At 40.0% G+C, this 22,204-nt stretch overlaps 2 protein-coding genes across 8 annotated transcripts in view; both read right to left on the reverse strand.

Annotated features, from left to right (window-relative positions):
* Nucleotides 1-7,819, reverse strand: part of NEXN (nexilin F-actin binding protein) — a 39,206-nt gene extending 31,387 nt beyond the window's left edge. For 2 of the 5 annotated variants that reach the window (XM_079776280.1, XM_079776279.1), the window contains exon 1: nt 7,230-7,809. In XM_079776280.1, the coding sequence (XP_079632406.1) occupies nt 7,230-7,429 (200 nt within the window). In that variant the 5' untranslated portion in view covers nt 7,430-7,809. Of the gene's footprint in view, nt 1-7,229 lie in introns of all 5 variants that reach the window. The other 3 variants (XM_079776283.1, XM_079776281.1, XM_079776282.1) reach the window with 3 other exon arrangements.
* Nucleotides 7,820-13,200: 5,381 nt separating this feature from the next.
* The window catches only part of MIGA1 (mitoguardin 1), a gene marked incomplete at its 5' end in the record, with an annotated part of 87,674 nt that continues 78,670 nt past the window's right edge, over nt 13,201-22,204 (reverse strand). For all 3 annotated transcript variants that reach the window (XM_079777373.1, XM_079777374.1, XM_079777372.1), the window contains 2 exons: nt 13,201-17,108; nt 20,624-20,740. In XM_079777373.1, coding sequence (XP_079633499.1) covers nt 16,890-17,108; nt 20,624-20,740 — 336 coding nt within the window. In that variant the 3' untranslated portion in view covers nt 13,201-16,889. The remainder of the gene's footprint in view (nt 17,109-20,623; nt 20,741-22,204) is intronic.

The following is a 22,204-nucleotide window of genomic DNA, read 5'->3' on the forward strand; positions in this document are numbered from 1 at the left end:
GGTATTATTTTTTCCTTAAATGTTTGCAAGAACTTCCCTATGAAACCATCTGGGGCTAGTTTTCTTTGTGTGAGGAGATAATATGATGGGGGTGAGTGGGTCTCAATTCCATGTAACTATTAACCAGGTACTAACTGTTGTAGTTTAATGGGTCAATGGGTGCTTATACATTACTAACAACAATTACTAATAGCCCTGGCCAGTTTGGCTCGGTGGATAGAGCGTCGGCCTGAGGAATGAAGGGTCCCGGGTTCAATTCTGGTAAAGGGCACATGCCCGGGTTGTGGGCTCAATCCCCAGTGGGGGGTGTGCAGGAGGCAGCCAATCAATGATTCTCTCTCATCATTGATGTTTCTATCTATCTCTCCCTTCCTCCCTGAAATCAATAAAAATATATTTTTAAAAACCCAATTACTAATAAAAGCAGGCCATGCTTGAATGAAAGTATGTCATTAATCAAGGTTTACAAGCAATCTACTTCTATGTGCCTGAGATAAAAATAACAAATAGCTGTAGTCCTATCCGCTTATCTGAGCCATTCTATCATATCTAGAGTTACCTATCAGATATTTCTTATTGTATAACCAACAAAATCTACCCTTAATACTCGTAGTTTCTCAAACCTTAAAGTTATTACTGGTTTATTTTTCTATATCTCCTACATTTTTATAGATTGTTAAGATTGTGAATGTTGCTTTCAAATTTGTTCTTACATGTTACTTCACTATTTCCACTGCCCCATTTTACTACAAGTCTTCACCTCACATTTTGATTACCATAATTTGATCATAAGACCTAAATCCAAATTCCAACGCTGTTGCTTCCTAATTAGGATTAGACAAGAAAATATATGTAAAAAGACTCTAGAATAATATCCAACATTAGTAGGTATCAATAATTTTGATTCATTTCATTACTCCTGGTGTACCTCACTACAATGTACCCTCTTTAGTAAAAACCTACAATTCCCTGCAAGTGAGCAGGGAATTTTTAAAATTTATTTGTATAATTTAAGAGGAATACCAAAGGGTACAAAGAAAATTTGAGCAATCTCATATGGGACTATGGGAATTGAAAATTTTAGCTGAATTAATTGGCCAGATGAACTTCAAGAAGACTTTTTTCCTGGTAAAATGAAAGAAAATTGCATGGCTTGGTGACAATAAAGAATTACCCTGTCAAAAATAGTCGGGAGAATAAATGAATCAGCTAGCTCTCTTCATCTAATTTTTTTAAATCTTCAAATTATATCTTGACTTATTTATAGAATCTGAATGAAATAAGATTGATCTTTAAACTTTACTGAGTAAAACCACTTAGAATAGTTCTTTAAATGTCATTTCAGTATTTTGAGCTCTCGTTTTGAAAGTCTGTGGAAATTTGAACAGTACTAAACCTTAACTTTTTTGGTTAAAATATAAGCAAGTGATCCTTTGCTGACAGTTGGCTCTGTTCTACATTTTGAGGATAAAAGAGTTTTGGCAAAATACATTTATGAGCTTTCTGTGTTATGGAATTGTTTTTTAAGGTCTAGATTACAAACCAAGAGGACTCATATCTCTTAACTAGCTTTATATTAGAGAAATTAATTTCAAAATCAAGCAGATAAATACTTATCGGATTCCTTTATAAATAATTTTTTAAAGGTATGACTCTGGCTGGTAGAAACAACAGTGTATTCCAACTGTTGACTCAGTTATCTTTCTGTGCTAAACCAAGGTTAAAGGTATAAATTTGACTTCATTTGGTGTATTAGCTTCACAGGAAAGAATTCTATTCCACAGTCACTGATTGTATTGTCTAATCTAAATCCACTATCTCAATAACACACCACAATATGAAAAAAAATAATGATGAAAATAATCCAAGCTAACATTTATTAAGCCTTTACTGTGTGCCAGGTAATGTGCCAATTTACCCCCCACAAGAACCCTTTAAGGAAATTCTATTATCAAATCCTGTCTCAAAACAAAAAAGTTTAAGTCTAGTAATTTAAAATTTCTTAAAATATTAGTACAAAAATAATGTCTTAGAGTTTATCTAATAGGATTTGAAGTCTTCTGTAAATTATTACAGCTGGGAAAACTGAGACAGAAAAATCAAGTGACTTCCTAAGACCACACAATTAATGAGTGATGGACACAGGATAAAAATGGGCAGAGTTTGTCTACAGAGTCTGCACTCTTACCCATTGTATTATGCTGATGCCAAGAAAGCAGGACAACTGGTGTGTGATGGGGATGGGGGCGTAGTTTATAAGGTTTTACCTATTAGTGTAATCAACAGAACATTTAATGCAATCATCTGAGAACCACAATTCTGAGCAGTAGAAATATGTTGGAAGCCAAAAGCCATGATTAATAGTATTCTCTGTATTTAGTGAATTTGTCATCTTTTTCTGGCAATTAACTGACAGTCGAACATGGTGATGGGTAACTGAGAAACAGACATTTTGCCCATGTGAGCAGCACAGAGCTTTTATTTGAGCTACTTTATTTCCTTTTAAATGGATACATGCTAGCAGTTATTCTCTTAGAATTAACTTGGAGTTAAGCAGAACACAGACATAGGTTTTTAATGATCCTCAGGTACTAAACGCAATGCAGCTATCTCTGATGGTTGTGGTTTTAGAATTCACTGAGTGAACTCATTCATCAAGTTAGGGGCTGTTTTGATATCTGATTATTAAAGTGTCCAAGTCAGTGACATGCACGTAGTACTCCTATTTCTGTAAATAATGACAGTGAAGAATCAAGAAACAGTATTCACACATATGTCATTCTCTCGATTAAGAAAAACACTGATATGTCTCATCCTGTTAAATTGTCAAAAGTACAGAATGCTTCTGAATTTATCTAACAGAACATTATTGAACAGAACAGGACATGATTTAACATTATTTAACACTAGAGGCCCGGTGCACAAAAATTTGTGCACTTGGGGGGGGGGGGGGTCCCTCAGCCCGGCCTGCACCCTCTCAAAATCTGGGACCGCTCGAGTAGGGTCCCTAGGCCAGTCAAGGGCATGTACTATCCTTAGTGTCTCACACAACAACTAGGACACAGTACAAACTCAATTCATATTTGAGCGAATGGATGGAGGACAAAGAAATAACAGGACAACTGTCTGATCCAAAAATCAACCCAAATAAAACTTATGATTGATATCTTCAATAGGAGGGCCTATGATGAATGAAAATGAAATAATAGAAAATAAAATGGAGTGCGCTTACATTAAACTAGTTATCATGAAAAACCTGAAAGTTAGGGCTTCAGGCAGTTGGCTGATTACAGTAATGGATGTGGTAACCTGTGGAGGGGACTGTGCCTCTCGGCAAGTGGAAGAAGGCCTTTCAGTGAAGGACATGGCTGGGGATGGGTGGGGCAGGGAGGCAGAATAGTAGCTAACTCCTCTTTGTAGCTAACTCCTCTTTGTGGCAAACCTCTGGGGGTCTCTCCCAGAAACATCTCCTCCATGCTTTCTAAACTCCCACCAGTTAAAATATTTTGTTTTAGTTAGCAACACATGGTCCCTTTCAACTCAATCTGACTAGCAAGTAGTGTCAACGAATGTTAACTTCTTCCCATTCCTGTAATAGCATTGTTTAAGAGAAGGCTTGCTAATCTAAATATATCTATGACATTTAAAGTCCAGGTTCCTAATGCCAAGTCCAGCAGACTTCCCTTCATATCATGACTTCAGACTTGCCCTCATACTTACTTAGACTAGGGTCAGGTAATGTGAGTGAGTGTGATGTAGTGTCGTTGATAGGTAATGTAAATGAGTGATGACTAAGATGTAAAACAACAGGGAATGGTGGAGTCTATGTGAAAAGGAGAGTGTGCACTCTGAGTGGGGAGCCACTGCTTAGTTCCTGTATATTCTTGCAATGAAGAAATGTGGACTCTGTTTTGCCAACTTCTTCCAATTTTTCTAGAGAGTCTGGGAATCCATATTTTAATATAAAATGTACCAAATTGTAAGCATGTCTGTGGCTGCAAGTGGCTTTTGGGCTGCCAGTTCATGGCCCCTGATCTAAACAAACAGGAACTGGAGACAAAGGAGAAACCTATTTTTGTTTGTTTGTTTGTTTGTTTTGTTATTTTTTACGAGAAGCCTATTTGGACCAGAAAGAGGGAGGCAGAGTCAAAGGGGAGAAAAGGACAGACAAGAAGTACAGAAAAGAAGGTGGAAATCAAATTTCACCAACCTCAAAACCTGACTTAGGGAGTCCCAATCTACCTGTCTTTTAATCTGAGAGCAAAAAGGAAGTGATGACAAGAAGGAAGAGAAGGGAAGAGAAAAAGAACTAGCTATTGAACACTTACTAGATGGAGGATACTGCATCCGATGCTTTTACATATGGCAATACAAGAAAAAAAATCATACCCATAGGGAAAAGAGGGAAATATAACAAAATCATAACAGTTAGTGTGTGAGATTTTGATACCCCCCTTTTCCATTCTTCATACTTCTTAATCATAACTATAGTATGGTTGTATTAACTTCATAATAAAAAACAAATTTTACTAAAACTTAAATAAGTTGAATTTCTGGGTAAAGATCCACCCATCCTAGAGTGTAAAAAGTATACTACCATAAGTCAAGCCAAATTATGCCCTATTTAAATAGAAAAAGAAAATACAGCAATTCCAAGTGTATGTAATATGTAATTTCCAATTATAAAACCAGAAAAAAGAGAACATGAAACTATACAGGTGATGTAGATCACAGATTGATTAAATAAGAACAGAAATATGTGAAATTGTTAAGCATTCTGTAGATCATTTTCCCTCAAATTACAGACTACCATGATGTTCTTGTGTTGTGTGTGTGTATGTGTGTGTGTGTGTGGCCTACATACTATAAAATGCACTGAGTCCTCTCTTCTGTAAAAACTTTCAGACATCGCCCATCTGTCACATACTTTTCTACATTTACTGCATTGTTTTCTTTCATTTAGGCATGTATTTTTTTCTTTTTTTATTGATTTCAAAGAGGAAGGGAGAGAGCGAAAGTCTCCTGCATGCCCCCTACTGTGGATTGAGCCCACAAGCTGGGCATGTGCCCTGACCAGGAATTGAACTGGGGACCTCTTGGTCCATGGATGGCATTTAATCCATTGAGCCACATCAGCCAGGCTAGACATGTATTTTTATGTAAACAATACTTTTATTTGTCTTTAGGGTGTTTCAAAGATAACAGTACATTTTATTTTTCTAAATGAAGTATGTCATCCCCAGCCACTTGGGTTCTAAGGAATAAATCCCCAATTAATATCTCCCAAATATATATATACATATATACTATATATGTTATATATATATGTGTGTGTGTGTGTGTGTGTGTGTGTGTGTGTGTGTATGTGTATTAAGTTTTCATTTTTTTCATGAATGAAACCCTAACCTAAATACTTAGAGTGTAATTTCAGGGGGAAATTACTGTTCAAGAACCTAGATAATACATTCCTCTGTTGATACTAAATATAGTCATCTCAAGATGACATACATTTTCACAATGATCAGTCTTATATATCAGATTTTCAAAAATAGCACAGATTCCATTGTAAGGTGAGTAAGAAAAATTGCTATTTCAGTTTTAAATGGATTTGAAAGTGTGAATCTTCTATTAAAACTGAATTACAATAATACTGTACTGCGGGAAACTGGATTTAAACTAATTTTTTGTGGTTTTTGCTTAGGGCTCTTTAAGGGAGTTGTTGCAGATAAATTATAGAATTGTACACATTTTTCTTTAAATTATTCCAGTCAAGATATAAAATATCTTCAAAAATAGGGGCCTAAGACCTGTGAGGAAGAATCTCAACTAACTACATTGAATAATCAAAGTTCACGTATACTAAATCTATTTCCCCAAAAAACCTGTCCATAAATTTGATTTATTATGCATTTTCCACCTTACCATACCTCAAATCTCAAAAGAATTTCAGAGACTTATGTGTATTCTGAGGTTTTTTTATATGGAAGCAATTTAACCCATAAGAGGATTAGGGGGGAAAATAAATGTGGTTCACTCAATGTTGTGTGACTCAGATGGTATAAATACTTAAGCTTATTTAAACACACTATCCAACACATAGTTATGTTGTGACTCGAAAGCCAATGGGTCGGTTACATGAATTCATTAACAAAATTTAGCTGATGAATGATGCTCCCATCGCTTTCCTCATGGAACGAATTTCTTTCTTATAATGGCTTACTTTTTTTCTCTACCTGCCTCTTTCCCAAGGACACATTTTTTTAGGACATGGCCTTATGCTATTTTTACCTTGTTCTTGTCTCTCTCTCTCTCTCTCTCTCTCTCTCTCTCTCTCTCTCTCCCTCTCTCTCTCTCTCTCTCTGTCTCTCTCTCCTCTCTCCCCGGCCCCCCAACCCTCCCCTACTCTCTTTGTTCACGTTATGGACCTTTAATAAATATAAAATGAAGATCTCAAAGCCACTGCAATAATCAAGTCATCTCTCAACTTGCTATGTTCTTCACAAATGCCAACAATAATACATTTTTTTAGCATTTGTAGAGCGTTTCACAGTTTACCCAACTGGAATGGTTTGGCGTTTTCAAAAAACATAGACAAGGCAGGTTTCAGGAGGTAACTACCCGATTCACTCCAACTTCTCCTAGCACAGCCCCCACATCGCACCCCGGACGGAATCCGCAGAAGAATCCCTGGGCGGGAGCGGCGGGGGCGGGCTGTTCAATCACCCTCCCGCCCCGGCGTCCGAGGGCAGGTCAGGAACGACCTCTCTGAAAAATGACAGGCCCCGCGGGCGAGCTGGAGACCGCGCCTGGGGGACGTGGTGGGGGCCGCCCCCGAGCTTCACCTGCCCGGGCCCCACGGGGAGAGCCCGGGGACCGGTACCCACGGCGCGCACGGAGGGCTCCTCCCCTGCAGGAGCAGAGAAACCACCCGAAACTCCACGAACGGGGCGCCACGGCGCCGAGACAGGGCGGCGGGGCCAGGAAATCGCCAGCGGGGCCGGGGGCCGGGGGACCGCGAGGGACGGCGAGGCTGACCCGGCTCCGCACTCGGCCGCGGCCGCCGACCTGCGCGCCCCCACGGCCGGAGCGAGCCCGGTGCGCTCGGCGCCGCGTCGGAGCCCGGCCAGCAGCCAGGCGCGGGGAGCGTCTCGCTGTCCTCCCCCTCTCTCCCCCCGGGGGACCCGACACCTCCGCCACCCCCGCCCCACGCTCCCCCCGCCAGTCCTCACCCTCCCGGAGCCGCGACCAGCGATGGCCCTCGTGGCGCGTGGAGAGGCTGCGCGCGTCCTGCGCCGGGGAGTGGGCGAGGGTCCGGGCGCTCCGCCGCCGCCGCCGCTCCTGCCGCCGGGAGCCCTCTGGCTGTCGCCGCCGCCGCCGTCTCCAGCAGCAAGTTTCCATAAAAGTCCTGGTGCGCTGCCTGCTCCCGCATTCCAGGCGGGCCCAGCGCCGGCAGCAGCTGTTCCAAAACACAAGGCCAGTCCCCCCAACCCCCCACCTCCGCCGTATCGCCCGGAGGGGGGTGGAGAGGCGAGGAGGAAGGCGGGCGGCGGGGGCGGTGGTTGCCAACTTTCCGCCAGAACCCGCCTGCCGCCTGGCTCTAGGTCTCTAAACTGACCCCTTCACCTTGCGTCTGCCTCCACCTCCCGGGGAAGGGAGGCTGCCTTCCCGGTGGGAAAGGGGCGATGTTGGAAAGGAGCTGATCAGTGGGCCGAGCTGGCCTCCCGCTCCCCCGCAGCCGGCGTGCCCCGGAGCCCCCTTCTCGCAGCTCCTCGACCAGGCCGGCGTTCAGTGCCCAGAGCAGAGGGCAGCAGCCCGGGGACCACTTTATCCTTCCTCGCTCCCCTTTTTCTTGGCTCTGATCTTCATTCAACTCCAAAGAGAGCGGTCGGTAGAGAAGTGGAAGGAGAGAAGGAGGGGGAGGAGGAGTAAAAGGAAATAATGACATGATCTTTCTTGAATTGAACCCAATCATCTCTGGTCTTTCTAAACCCACATAAGGGTATCTGGGAACCTTAGCACCTAAACCACCTTTTCAACCTGGACCACAAGCTTGTCAGTTATACCCATCAAGCAACCCCCATGAAAGCCGGAAATGCTCATCCAGAGAGGGCGTTAATTCTGGTGGGAGAGATCTTCACTTCTTCACTGCATGCTGCAAGTGAATATAAACAAACAAAGTCATTTAAGAATTGAACTGGCCTCCACACAGATACACCAGGGACAACCACTTCCAACTTCTAGCACTGAGCAGACAACAGGTTATATCTTCAGGGATGTCAAAAAAAAGCGTCTGCTCTTAACTATAACTTTTCTTCCCCACCCCATCTCCATTCACTATTTATTCAGAATGAAAATTCTTTTGTGTAAACCATCCCTTCTTCAATTAAAGTTCTAGGTTGGTAATTAAAACAGCTATTGGATCATCTCGCTCGCCCCCTTGCGCCCTTCAATGCCATCACCTGGACCTTCAGTTCATGGAACTCTACCTGGTCATTCTGGCTCAGGATCTTTGCACAGGCTGTTCCCTCTGCAGGAAATCCTCTTTCCCACGCTCTTTACCTACCTAACTTCAACATAAACGTTTGCTGTCTTCTTAAACGTTGCTTTCTCAGAGGGCCTTTCTTTCACTCCAATCTATATCAGTCTGCTCTGTTATAAACTCATTCCACCCTCTTCCTCCTTATACTTATCTATATATATATATAAAACCCTAATACGCAAATAGACCAAATGGCGGAACAACTGAACAACCGGTCGCTATGACGTGCCCTGACCACCATGGAGTGCACGTGGAACATGGCAGGCATCAGCCGTGGTGGGATGGTGGAGCAGGTGAGTGGGGGTGCCAGACCAAGGTGGGGTGCCGGTCACTGTCATTGGGGCGAGCCTCTGGTTACTGAAAATTCTTTGCTCCCACACACCGTGGTCCTGCCGGGTGCTTGCACCTGCTGCCAGCACCTGAACCTGCTGTTGGTGCCAACCCCACTCACACCTGCTGCTGGTGCCAGAGCTGCCGCTCACACCCGCAGCCCAATCGCTCGGTGCGGTCAGCAGTTGTGAGTGGCGGCTGCCAGCCCAGATCATCCCTGAGGCTTCTCCACCTTCCCCTGCTCCTGAGGGATGATCAGGGCAGCAGCAGCCACTCGCACCTGCTGATGGCACCAGCCCCAATCACTTTGTGCCATCAGCGGGTATGAGCAGGGCTGGTGCTATCAGAGTGTGGGAGCAGCGGCGGTGGGAGCGGGGCTGCCAGCAGATGGGACTGGGGCCGTGGCAGGGGGGGACAGGCAGGGGCACGGAGGATGGGCTGAGAGCCACCCCTGTGCCCACTGCAGCCTCACGGCCCACAGTTCCTTTCAAGGTGCATGAATTTATGCACTGGGCCCCTAGTCAATTTATAATTACATTTATTTTTATGATTTAAAGGATTAGAAGCTCTCTTCACTGATATTCTCTAAACAGATTCACCTGATTAAACAAAGTTCTCTATTCTAACTATAAACTGATAGCTATCCACAACATGCAAAGACCATTATTTCTCCCATCAATTCATCATCCATTCAACAAATATTCAATTCTAGATACTGAGGATACAGTACTGACAAGACAAATAAAAAGCCCTGCCATTATGAAGAAGGAGGGCCAACAGGAAACAAATAAATGAACTATGTAGTACTGAGTGATATGCAATATGGAAAGATCAGAGCAGGGAAGCAGGGAATGCTGGGAGTGGGGTGGGTGGATTTTGTCCTTTTACATAGAGTGGCTAGGGAAGGTCTCAGATGAGTAAAAGTCTTGAGGAAAGTGAGGCAGTGAGCTATGGAAATGGCTGGAGATATCTGGGGGAAGAGCAGTCAGAGAGAGGCACAAAGGTCCAGAGGAGGAGCCTATCTGACTTGTTCTGGGAAGAGCAAGGTGGCTTGTGTGGGTGGAGCTGAGTAGGCAGAGGGTGAAATAATAGAAAATGGAGTGGTGCAGGAGGCCGACTGTGGAGAACCCGTTTTGTAACTTTTTACTGAGTAAAATGGGTGGCCATTGGTGGATTTTGAACGAAGTAGTGTCATGATCTGACTGTGTTTTATTTTAATAGAAAAGTTTATTACAGGATATATATATATATATATATATATATATATATATATATATATATATATATATATTGATTTCAGAGAGGAAGGGAGAGGGAGAGATAGAAACATCAATGATGAAAGAGACTCATTGATTGGCTGCCTCCTGCACACCCCCCACTGGGGAGGAGCCTGCAACCCAGGCATGTGCCCTGACTGGGAATCTAACTGAGACCTCCTGGTTCACATGTCGACACTCAACCACTGAGCCATACCGGCCAGGCTGACCTGACCTTCTTAACATGCTCACTCTGGCTGATGTGCTGCAAATACACTAACTGAAGCAGGGAGACCAATTAGGAGGCTTCCTCAATAATCAGGATGACAGGTGATGGGAGTTCAGGCCACAGTGATAGCTGTGAAGATAGTTGAGAAATGCTAGGCACATTTTTTTTCTTGGTACATTTTTTAAGAAGCAGAACTAGAAGGATTTTGGTAACATTGACTATGAGGTGTGTGGAAAAGACCTTTGTGGCCTGGGGATCTGGAAGAATGAAATGGTCCTTTCCTGGGATGAGAAAGATTGGGAGGAGGAGCCGAGGCAGGTGTGGCCAGGAGCTCTGTTTTGAATATGCTAAGTTTGAGAACACGTTTAGAAACCCAAGATCTGCCAATTTGTAAAAACACATTTATCATGAATTTGTTGGTTTTGTTCTCAAACTTGGTTATATCAGTTGCATGCTATTGAAATTACATAAACATTACAAAAAGAAATATAAAAGCAAAGAGAGTTAGATCAGGTACAAAATTATTAAAATCAAGGGGAATCGACACTCATTGCTTTCATGTAACATTTTTCTCCTTTAAAAGTAAGGGAAACTGGAAATCCCAGGTGATGATTTACAGATGTAGTTTATGCAAAAAAGTTATCTCAGAATACCAAGTGGATCCATATTCCAAGTAAAGATCTTGACCCTACATCAAGATTAGCCAAAGAATGCACAATTATTCCTTTAAAATCAAAATGTCTACACTATCTATGTGTAATTTATTATGATTCCTGGCTGTGGTATCCAGCTATCAAGATGACCCCAAATGATCCTGCCTCCTAATATTCACACCCTTTGTAATCTCCTCTCACACTGCCAGGGATGGTCTGTGATAGAATACAGCACAAGTGGTGGTATGTCAATTCCAAGTCAAGGTTATAAGAGATACGTTCATCTATCTTGATATCTCTCAAGTTATTCACCCTGAGGAAAGCAAGCTGCCATGTTTTAAAGATATTCAGGCAACTGTTAAAGAGGCTCAGGTGGCAAGGGCCTAAAGCTCCCTGACAACAGCCACATGAGTGAGCCAATCCTGGACTCAAATCCTCCAGCCCTAGTCAAACCTTCAGATAACTAATCTCAGGAGAGACCCTCCGCTAGAACCACCAAAACCAGCCATGCCTGGATTTCCAACCCTCAGAAACCGTGTGAGGTTATGTTTGTTGTTTTAAGCTGCTAAATTTTGGGATAGTTTGCTATGCAGCAATAGATAACGGATACCCCTGCTTTAACCTATTTTGAAAATTATTCACCTTCTATCACATTAAGCATTCAGTCCTCTTTAAAGTCCCAGGGCCTATTCTCTCACGGAATGTTACTAAATAAAATAATTAGCCAAGTTCTGGAAACCATATAGTTCAAGTGCTTTCAAATGTCAAAGTGCTTCTCTGTATCCAAGTATTATTTCAAACATAGCAAATTATAAAAGTTCTAGAATTTCCTAAATATAAATGTACATTGTGAAAGGCTTTGCGAAACACATAAGAGATGTTCAAAGCAAAACACTGAGGTGGTTTTTTGATGTACCAGTTACTTTGCTGTGGCTTTCAAGTAAAAAATAAAAAGTGTCACACATAGAAGTTTGCTTTTTTCCCTGTACTGAAATCAGTCCTTTCCTGCTCAAATGATGGATACCTAAGGTTTCTCACTGTTCGGGTGTAGGGGGGAAAAAGGATCTCAGCAGAAGAGCTGTGTGGCCTGATGTCAGTAGCACAGCAGAGATTGAAGGAGAAGTGGCAGGGGAGATTAGAATACAGGGTATAGAAAGAAACACTACATAAAAAATAGAAGTCAAAAGCAGCATAGGAACGATAAGAATGGAAGTGGATAAACCGAGTTTACAAAGATTTCCAGCAAAACTCTAGAAATAGTGTAACAATAGGACACTGAGATGCTTGTAGAGAAATATTTTAAACATACAGAGAGGATGGCATGAGACAACAGTGTATGGCAGATGACAAAAAAACAAACAAAAAACCAGAAGATGAGATTGAGATTCTGATCTGGTTTCTCATTCTATCTCCAACACTATACCCTAGCTAGGAAGAGAGTCCACTCACATTTGTATGGTTTGCCTGTTAAATTAGATTCAGTTTGTTTAATTTAATAGTTTAAAATAGAACTACATACATTTATCTATACTGTACATATTTAATTATCCTAAAATACACTTTTAAAAATATGTTTTTATTGATTTCAGGGAGGGAGAGTGAAACATCGATGAGAGAAACATTGTACTCCCTCTCCTGGACTAAATGTCTCAATACTAAAAAGTAGTGGGAAAGGGAGATGTCTGAATAGGGATGGATGCATGTACATCAATAGGATAAATTTGTACTGTGTTGGATGGCATTATTAATCAGACCACTTTAAATTATTAATTAAAATACTACAAGTACTTTGACTTCATTCATTCTCCCAGTTAGTACATAAGAAAATGTGGACACTTGATTTCAGTGCTTCTACAGTTCTCTTAATATATTTTTTATTGATTTCAGAGAGAAAGGGAAAGGGAAAGAGATAGAAACATCAATGATGAGAGAAAATCATTGATCGGCTGCCTCCTGCAGGCCCCACAGAGGGGAATCAAACCATGACCTCATGGTTCATAGGTCGATGCTCAACCACTGAGCCACGCCAGCTGGGCTGTCTGTGTTTTCTATGCCTGTATATGTGAGATCTTATGGAGACTGAAAGTGCAACAAGTGTGACCTTGCAAACATATAAGTATTGTATAAAATATTCAATACATCAGCAAGATATACCATCACTTTTTTTATTTGGCAGCAGTAGAAATACATCCATGTTATAGTGCTTATTTTGGCTGAAGAGCCAGTGCTGTTTTTCTGCTACTGTAGTGTTTCACTTTTACATAAATTAGTTAGTGCAGTCCTTACATTTAGGAAATAGACACATTTACTCATATCAGCCAAGTAAAGCTAATACATGGTTGTTCTCAAACTAAGCAAAACAATAACATAATATAATCACTAGGAACAAAAAAAGGATAACCTTATTTCCATTAATCACAGATTATACAAATTCCTATGTCTCACATACAGAGATATTTCTAAATTTGATTAAGCAAATAACCAAAAATTTGAATTTAGCCTAATTCGTATAATCACTTTGAAATGTATATTCCAAATAATTTCCAATGTGTTCACATTACAATAAAAGCAAATTATGTTACAAACATAATTTAAAATTTCTGATTCTGAAAGGTCACAGAGAAGTATGTTAAAATGTTACTTTGGCATTTCTATTTCATGTGTTTAAAAGAATGATAAAGTATTCTTTTGTAATGTAAATAACCATTCCTCAGGTAATCATTTAAGTAGGAAATGTTACATCTCAAGGCAAGAAAAAGTTGTAAATATTTTTTATAGTCAGTTAATTCAACAAATTATTCTAATCATAGTAAATAATTGTAAAGAAAGAATACTACTTTGTGAAAGTTTTGTAGCTCACTATAACAGTATGAAAAACAGCTTCTTTTTAAAAAGATAATCTCATTTTGACATTTAACAATCATATTGTAAGTCTTAGAGAAAACAACAACTAGCCTTTTAGTTAAAGAAAAATGTAAAGAATCCAAAACAGAAAAATAAAATTACCAAGTATAAATCACCTGAACATTTATCTTTTGTCTTCCAGAAAACACAAGGGAAAAGAATCCATTTTCTCAGGACTAATTCAAGGTCCTCATAATTTACATGGGGAAGTGGGTGGTAGAACTCCTCTGGCGATGACAATTTTCTGATAATGCTACCGTGAGTAAATGTTAAAAGAGTTCATTCTAAAAGATTTTAAACTAGTGCAAATCGATTTTTTATTTTTAAAACATTACTTTAACTGTTTAAGCCAATGTCAAGGCAAACTGAAATTGATGCATATGTCTTAAGAACTCTTCTGTGGTCAATAATTTAAGTCAACATTTCATGACTTAAATTATTATCTAAAGAGTTAAAACAACTTTAAGAGATGTTTCTTTTAAAATGTCAAGTTTCTTCTCTTACAATAGAGTTTTTTCCCCCTATATGCATTACCCTGAACTTCTATTTGGTCACTCCTGACTCTTTCGTTAAAGGCCACAAAGAAAGCATCTTACTCAAGTAGTAGCTACTGAACTGACCAAAAATTAATTAAATGGAAACTCTTAATTAGACAAACCAACCTCTTGAATATGGATAACCTTTAAAAAATATATATATATATGTATTTATATTGATTGATTGATTGATTGATTGATTTCAGAGGGGAAGGCAGAGGGAGAGACAGAAACATCGATGAGAGAATCATTGATCGGTTGCCTCCTGCACGCCCCCACACTGGGGACCGAGCCTGCAACCTGGGCATGTGCCCTTGACCGGAATTGAACCTGGGACCCTTCAGTCCTCAGGCTGACACTCTATCCACTGAGCCAAACCGGCCAAGGCTGGGCAACTTTTTTTTTTAAAGATGAAATATAAAAGCAAAAAAGAAAAGAAAGAAAAAACACCTTTTGGAAAGCCATTCATCTTACCTGATGAAATAAATTACTCAATTATCTTATGCAGTAGCAGCATTATTAAGTAGTGCAATTCTTCAGAATAGTTTTCAAACAAAATCTTCCTCAAATAAAAGAGTACATTTAGCCCCCCAAACAGGAAAATTAACATAAGCAATAACTGTTTTGCCTACACGATAATGGGAATATGTGTGCAAACATATGTGTGTGTGTGTGTGAATCATTCAAGGCCAGTGATAGCTCAACAAGAAGCTAGAAACACCAGATATAAATTAAAAAGTAAACATTACATAATGCAATTTTTAGCTTTGATGCTTCTAATCATACTCATCCATCAATAATCCAAATTATAAATAGCAAATTCTTAAATTAAGAATATATGTAAGAAAAGTCAAGGAGCTATATACTAAAAAAATTATTAGAGCAATATTTCATATTTTTTAATGCTATAACCTGTACATTATGGAACACAGTACATGCAAACAGAATGAAAATGCTGAGTCTCATATTCTGTAACTACTGTTACCCAAACATGGCACATACACAGATTTAACCCTTTGCACTCACTTGCTTTTTTCTCGATTCCTTTATTCTAATGCTAATCGTGTCGAGTCACACTCAACATCCGAGTGCAAAAGGTTAAAACCTTAAAAGATTATGCTCCCCACCCCACTTTTCATTTTCTATTTCTTAATCAGAAATTAGGCACTTTAATCTAAAAATGCATTCTAAAAAAATATATTTAAATCCTTCTGGGTAACTCACTAAAATGAATAAAGCCTACTTTGATAACGAAATCAACAAATATAATCCATTTATATACTGAGTCAGCCACTCCAAATAAGTGGTATATAATTTAGACACAACTCTAAAAGTACCTAATATACTTTTAAAGAACTTCACTTACATGAACAACCCATTTGTTCATACATTTATCATAAAGGACATGAAATATACTTCTATACAATTAAAAATATTTTGTTCTATATTCATGGGGGGAAACCCTTCTTTAAAACCACACTAAGATTCAAAGTATGAATAATATTTTAAAAATATGGACGTATTTGCTAAGTTCTCTGTGAGAACAACTAAAAACCAGTTTTAGAGAAGGAGAAAGGAGAAATGACTTTACTGTATTAAGATTAATAACTTCAGGTGTTGGGAGATAGTCTCAAAACTACACAGAAAAAATTTTAATTGCCTGTTTTAGTTAATAAATGTTATCTTTTTAATCAATACTCATTTAAGAGAAAAATGCTCTAATCTATAAACAGATAAAATAAATTTCTTAATATCTCTACTGTAACTTATAGGACCAACAATATATTTTGGAAACTGCAGTAAATCTAATATAAACTTATAACATAAACTTCTCAGTGTCAATTCATTTAAATGTTTTATAATGATAGTCATTACAATTTCTTTGATTTAAATACATAAGCAAATGCACAAGCAATAATATAAGCAGTACATATTAAACACCACTACTGTCTAAACTTGATTAAACAAATGAACAACTTTACAATTAAAAATACATTTTCAAGCAAAAGTTTGTGGACACTAGGAGTAATATATTCTTGTATATGCAGGCCACATAGGTCTTAGCTAAAGTGTGTGATTTCAAGGCGCAAAGCATAAAAACGGAGCTTTTGAGAATAAGACTAGACATTTCAGACAGCTTCAAGACGACAAATCAATTAACTCCCAAGTACTGGCTTCAATTCAAGCAAAATATGCTGTGTAATATGCAACATTTCATGACTTAAATTATTACCTAAAAACTGTGAAAAGCTGCTTTGGATATACTATACAGGGATTCAATGCCAGGACTTCTGTGTAAGTACAGTACGGTCACTCATTCTTTACTAGATTTCTCTCCCTCCCTGAGACCACATCCACCAATTCTGTGTAATATGTGTTACAGAATCAACAGTTACCTTAAGACATTTCATAGCACACCCAAACTGTCTGATTTTAAGAGACTTATTGAACTTTGGCTTCTACCAGGCCAGTGGACATAACCTGACCATGATTACTGATACAGCTGCTTGTATGCCTCAGCGCATCGGCTCCGAGATAGGCCATTAGAAGTTCAGTGCGGCGAATAAGTAACTGCATGAGGTCTTCCGCCAAGGTCTCGATGCTGGAATAGCGTACTTTCTCGAAGTCAAAAATGTCTTTGAGAAAGAAAAGAACCTGATTCTGGAAAATAAACACAAAACAAATTGGCACTTACTAGACCAAAATTATATTACCTCTAAATAGTCACTAATGTTGTCACATGCTTTGAATTAGGAGTCAGAAGGTCTGAGTTCCAATGCTAGTTTCATATCTCATTGGAAAGGGGTCATTGAACAAATGATTAGACCTATTTGGGTCTCATTTCCTTTTACTGTAAAATAAGGGGCAATACTTTGTGTCCTTTTTTTACCACTCAAGGTTGATGTTATGATAAAAAACAATCTGTAGAAAATGCCTGTAAACCCTAAAGCACTGCATAAAGGTAAGGGGCTATTATTAGTCCTTTCCCAATAACTGAAGTTTCCAATGTTACCTATGAGCACTGGTACTACTTTAGAGTAAACTATTTCCAATAATTATAATGTATAAGTTTTAAATGTACATTTTTCTGTACATAAAAAAACAGGATACATGCAAAATAAAAATAATTTTAGAAGCAAATGGAACAGACTGTGGAACATCAGAGGGAAGGCAGGGGGTGGATGGGTGGGTGGGTGGGAAGAGATCAATCAAAGAACTTCTATGCATATATACATAACCCACGGACACAGACAACAGTGGGGTGAAGGCTGGGGGTGGCCTAGTAAGAGGGTAACGGGGTGGGGGAGAAAAGAGGACATAATGTAGTACTTTTAACAATAAAGACTTTTAAATAATAAAAATATTTCATTGCAGTAAGTTAATATTTTTTTAGCTCTTTTTTTTTTAAATTGATTTTTAACAGAGAGGAAGGGAGAGGGATAGAGAGTTAGAAACATCGATGAGAGAGAAACATCGATCAGCTGCCTCCTGCACACTCCCTACTGGGTATGTGCCTGCAACCAAGGTACATGCCCTTGACTGAAACTGAACCTGACACCCTTGAGTCCGCAGGCCGATGCTCTATCCACTGAGCCAAACCAGTTAGGGCCAGTAAGTTCATATTTATGCTGAAACTCATTTTAAGCAAGTTGTATACTACTAAGTATTAAGTTTCTGGCTATTATGCCAAGATGAAAATTAAAGTAATTCCAAAGAGTAAAAACATGAATATTTAATTTCTATAGTATAGAAATCAAATGTTACGAAGTACTAAGAAGCCCAGAGGGCTGGTATGGCTCAGTGGTTGAGTGTCGACCTATGACCAGGAGGTCATGATTTGATTCCAGTCAGGGTACATGCCCGGGTTGTGGGCTTGATCCCCAGTGTGGGGTGTGTAGGAGACAGCCGATCAGTGATTCTCTCTCATCATTGATGTTTCTCTCTCTTTCTCCCTCTCCTTCCTCTCTGAAATCAATTAAAAAAAAAATTTAAGAAAGGAAAAAAAAAAAGAAGTACTAAGAAGGCACACCTCTTAGAATCACCAGATGTTGTAACTAGAAGGCTCATTAGCAATTGATCTGTCAAGCTCCCTCATTTTAATGAAGAAAAAGAGGACAAGGCATGATTTTCCCAGAGTCAGACTGTTCATTAATGACAGACTTAATTCCCAGTCCAGATTTTTCCCACTAAACACATACCTTACCTTACATTTGGGAGGTCAAGTAAACTTGTCAAAAAATAATGAGTTTTAAATGATAGTAAAATAAACATTTCCTAAATCATTTACATAAATGCTATATTAAGAGCACATAAACATAATTTTATTTTTTTAATGAAGGGTATAGTGAAACAGCCAAACTTTCAAGCATCAAAAACTTTCCAATTCATACTTGTTATATTTACTTTTTTATTTGTTCCTTGAAATTCAGCCTCAACTGAAGGCTATTAAAATAGTGAAACTTTTCTTGGCACTGTGCCAAACAGAAACTTCTGCAATGAGCTATATAAATTGTTTTTTGGCAAACTTAAACTGCTGATGTTGGGATACAACTTTAAACTCTCATGTTATTTCTCACAACTGGGATTTTGTCATTAATATTACCTTGAACCAGAACTTCTTTCTAAATTGCCACATGAGCAATAAAGACAAATATTATTTATTTTATAAATTTCAAAAGCATTCAGGTATGAAGAACAAGCTGTCTTCAGCAATCTATATACATAAAACCCTAATATGCAAATAGACCAAACAGTGGAACAACTGAACAACTGGACAACTGAACAACCGGTCTCTATGACATGCGCTGACCACAGGGGTGCACGTGAACCATGGCGGGCGTCGGCAGAAGGTGGCAGAGCACGGAACATGGTGGTGTCAGCCACAGCTGGATGGTGGAGCAGGTGAGCAGGGGCACCAGACCAAGGCGGGGTGCTGGTCACTGTCATCGGGGCGAGCCTCTGGTAGTTACTGAAAATTCTTTGCTCCCACACACTGCGGTCCTGCCCGGTGCTCGCACCTGCTGCCAGTGCTGGCCCTGCTTGCACCCACTGCCGGCGCCCAGCGCCGACCCCGATCACTTGGTGCCATCAGCGGGTGCCAGCAGCAGCTGCCGGCCACAATCACCCTTCAGGGCTTCTCCACCTCCCCCTACTCCTGAGAGGCGATTGGGGCAGCAGCCGCTGCTCACACCCACTGCTGGTGCCGGCCCCCATGGCTCCGCGCTGTCAGTGGGTGCGAGTGGGGCTGGCGCTGTCAGCATGTGGGGGCGGTGGCGGTGGGAACAAGGCTGTGGCAGACAGGGGACCAGGGGCCTCAGAGGGAGGGGCCGGGCGGGGGCACGGAGGATGGGCCGAGACCCGCCCCTGTGCCCACTGCAGTCTTGCGGCCCACCGTTCATTTCAAGGTGCATTAATATTACCTTGAACCAGAACTTCTTTCTAAATTGCCACATGAGCAATAAAGACAAATATTATTTATTTTATAAATTTCAAAAGCATTCAGGTATGAAGAACAAGGGTACATGTTCTGTGCACTGAGCCCCTAGTTTGACTATAACATCATGACTCCACCCAAGATCATGCATCTATCACAGATGCACAAGGTGATGAACTTGCATCTACTCCAGGAAAAAGCACCATCCTACCTAATAAAAGGGTAATATGTAAATTACCATCACTCTGCTACGCCCACGATTGGGCCAGCGGGAGGCGCAGGGGGCAGGACTTGGGGTGGCCGGGGTAGCCGATTGGGCCGGTGGGACGCTGAGCTCGCGTCGCCAGCGGCGGCGCGAGCTCAGCGTCTGCGCCATGGCTGTGCTGCGGAACAGAAGGAGCCTCTGGGGCAGCGAGCTCACGTCCTGCCGCTGACCATCAAAAGCGGGGGAGCTGGGTGCCTGTCTGCTCTGGCACCAGCGGACAGGCACCCAGCTCCCCCGCGATCAAAAGCGAAAGCGTGTAGGGGACCCTACACGTGCATGATTCAATCATGCACTGGGCCTCTAGTAACTATATAACACTGATCTACTGGCACTTAAACACTGAATTTAGGTGACTTTTATAGCTTCACCTTTAAATAACATTCTCTCTTCTACAAATGCAAACAAACAAACCAAACAGAATATACCTTATTGGATTTTTTATTTAGAAAAAAGAAATGGTTCAATGACTGGACATACCTTAAAGAAGCAACATAAATCATAGAGAGAATTTCTAGGGCCCAAAAAGCCCCAGGCTAGGACAGGGCTGATGTGCTCACAAATGGCATAAAAATGAGCAAAAAATCCATCCGGGATCTGTTGGAAAGTAAAAGAAAATCAAGTTATTTTTACCTTTTTGAATCTGCTTTTTCTTTAGAAACCTAAATTGCTATCCATCATCTTTTGAGGGGAAACCAAAGATCAATGATGAGCCAGCCTAATAAGAAAATAAACTTACAAGTAACTTTTAGTCACAGAATATTTTCTGTGAATTTCATAACCTAGCCAATAGTTTCAAATATGCTGAGAAACAGTATTTCTTAAAGGCATTTTCACTTCATAAAAAAACAATCATCAGCGTTGTAACCAAATAAAAACAAGAATGGCACAATGTTCCTTAGCAGTATAATTTTTAGAATTAATGAGACCGCCATTGTTTCAGCTATTAAAAAATTCTACTCAATCACTTAATTAGATTATCTGAAAAAGACTAAAACAAATTTTAAATGATTAAGCACAAAATAGTGCTTACTAGAATCCTAACTTTTTGTTAAGGAACCAGCTATTATTGAAGCATTTAATTGTGTAATTGCCTCTTCTTGTGAAATAGTAAAACATACAGTTGTGATTTAGGAAACTCTCTAAGTTTATTAATAACTTGCTGAATGTCCCTGGTTAAATAAGGTCCTATGGGATTTGTCATAGCATCTTCGGGGGATAACTATGCCTTAAGATTCTGCCTCCTGACGGGGTTATTTTCTATTTTACAGGCTCTAGGACATCTTCTAAACCTCAATTTAAGAAACATATTATAGCAGCAATTACCATTTAATGAGTACTCATTATATTCCAGATAATGTGCTAGGTTCTAGTTAATTTAATAAAACGTTCCTGAAAAAGTAGGTCATGTAAACACTTTAATATGTAAAACGTGATACTTCAGAGAGATTAAACAACCTGTCCTAAATCACACATAGCTCACTAATGAAGCCAAAACGTTATGAGGGATGCACTGAAGTTATTACTATAGCATGAGATGTTCTGCATAAATTAAAATTCTAAACCCTACACAGCCGCTAAATGCTTTCAGATAGTTAGCATGGGCTGAAGTAGAAGGGACACGCTTCCCAAGGAATAACTGTTGAACTGAACTCAACAGCAGGTAAGACTTATTGAAAAACAAAGACCAGAGTATGGCATTCCAGGTGTAGGAAACAGTTCCCCAATAGGTTTATGTAGATACAGAAAGCAGACTAAGCCCAAGATTCATGCTTAAAAAAGAAAAAAAAAAGTGAGATATAATGATAATGTTATAATTATGGAAACTACAATTATTAAAATCTTTGTAATATTTACTCTTAATTTTATGTTTAAATTAAGCTTGTTGATATAATCTCATTTCATCCTTACAGCAGCCCTATGAAACAGCATTAACTCCATTGTGCAAACAGGAAAACTGAACGTCAGCTGATAGTAACTTGCCCATCATCAATCGTACGGGCTGTGTGAGAATCAGACCCAGTCTACAAGTCTGTCCCCCCGCCCAGGGTTCTCAAGCAT

Source organism: Cnephaeus nilssonii (assembly GCF_951640355.1).
Source record: "Cnephaeus nilssonii genome assembly, chromosome: 7".
Lineage (NCBI taxonomy): Eukaryota > Metazoa > Chordata > Mammalia > Chiroptera > Vespertilionidae > Cnephaeus > Cnephaeus nilssonii.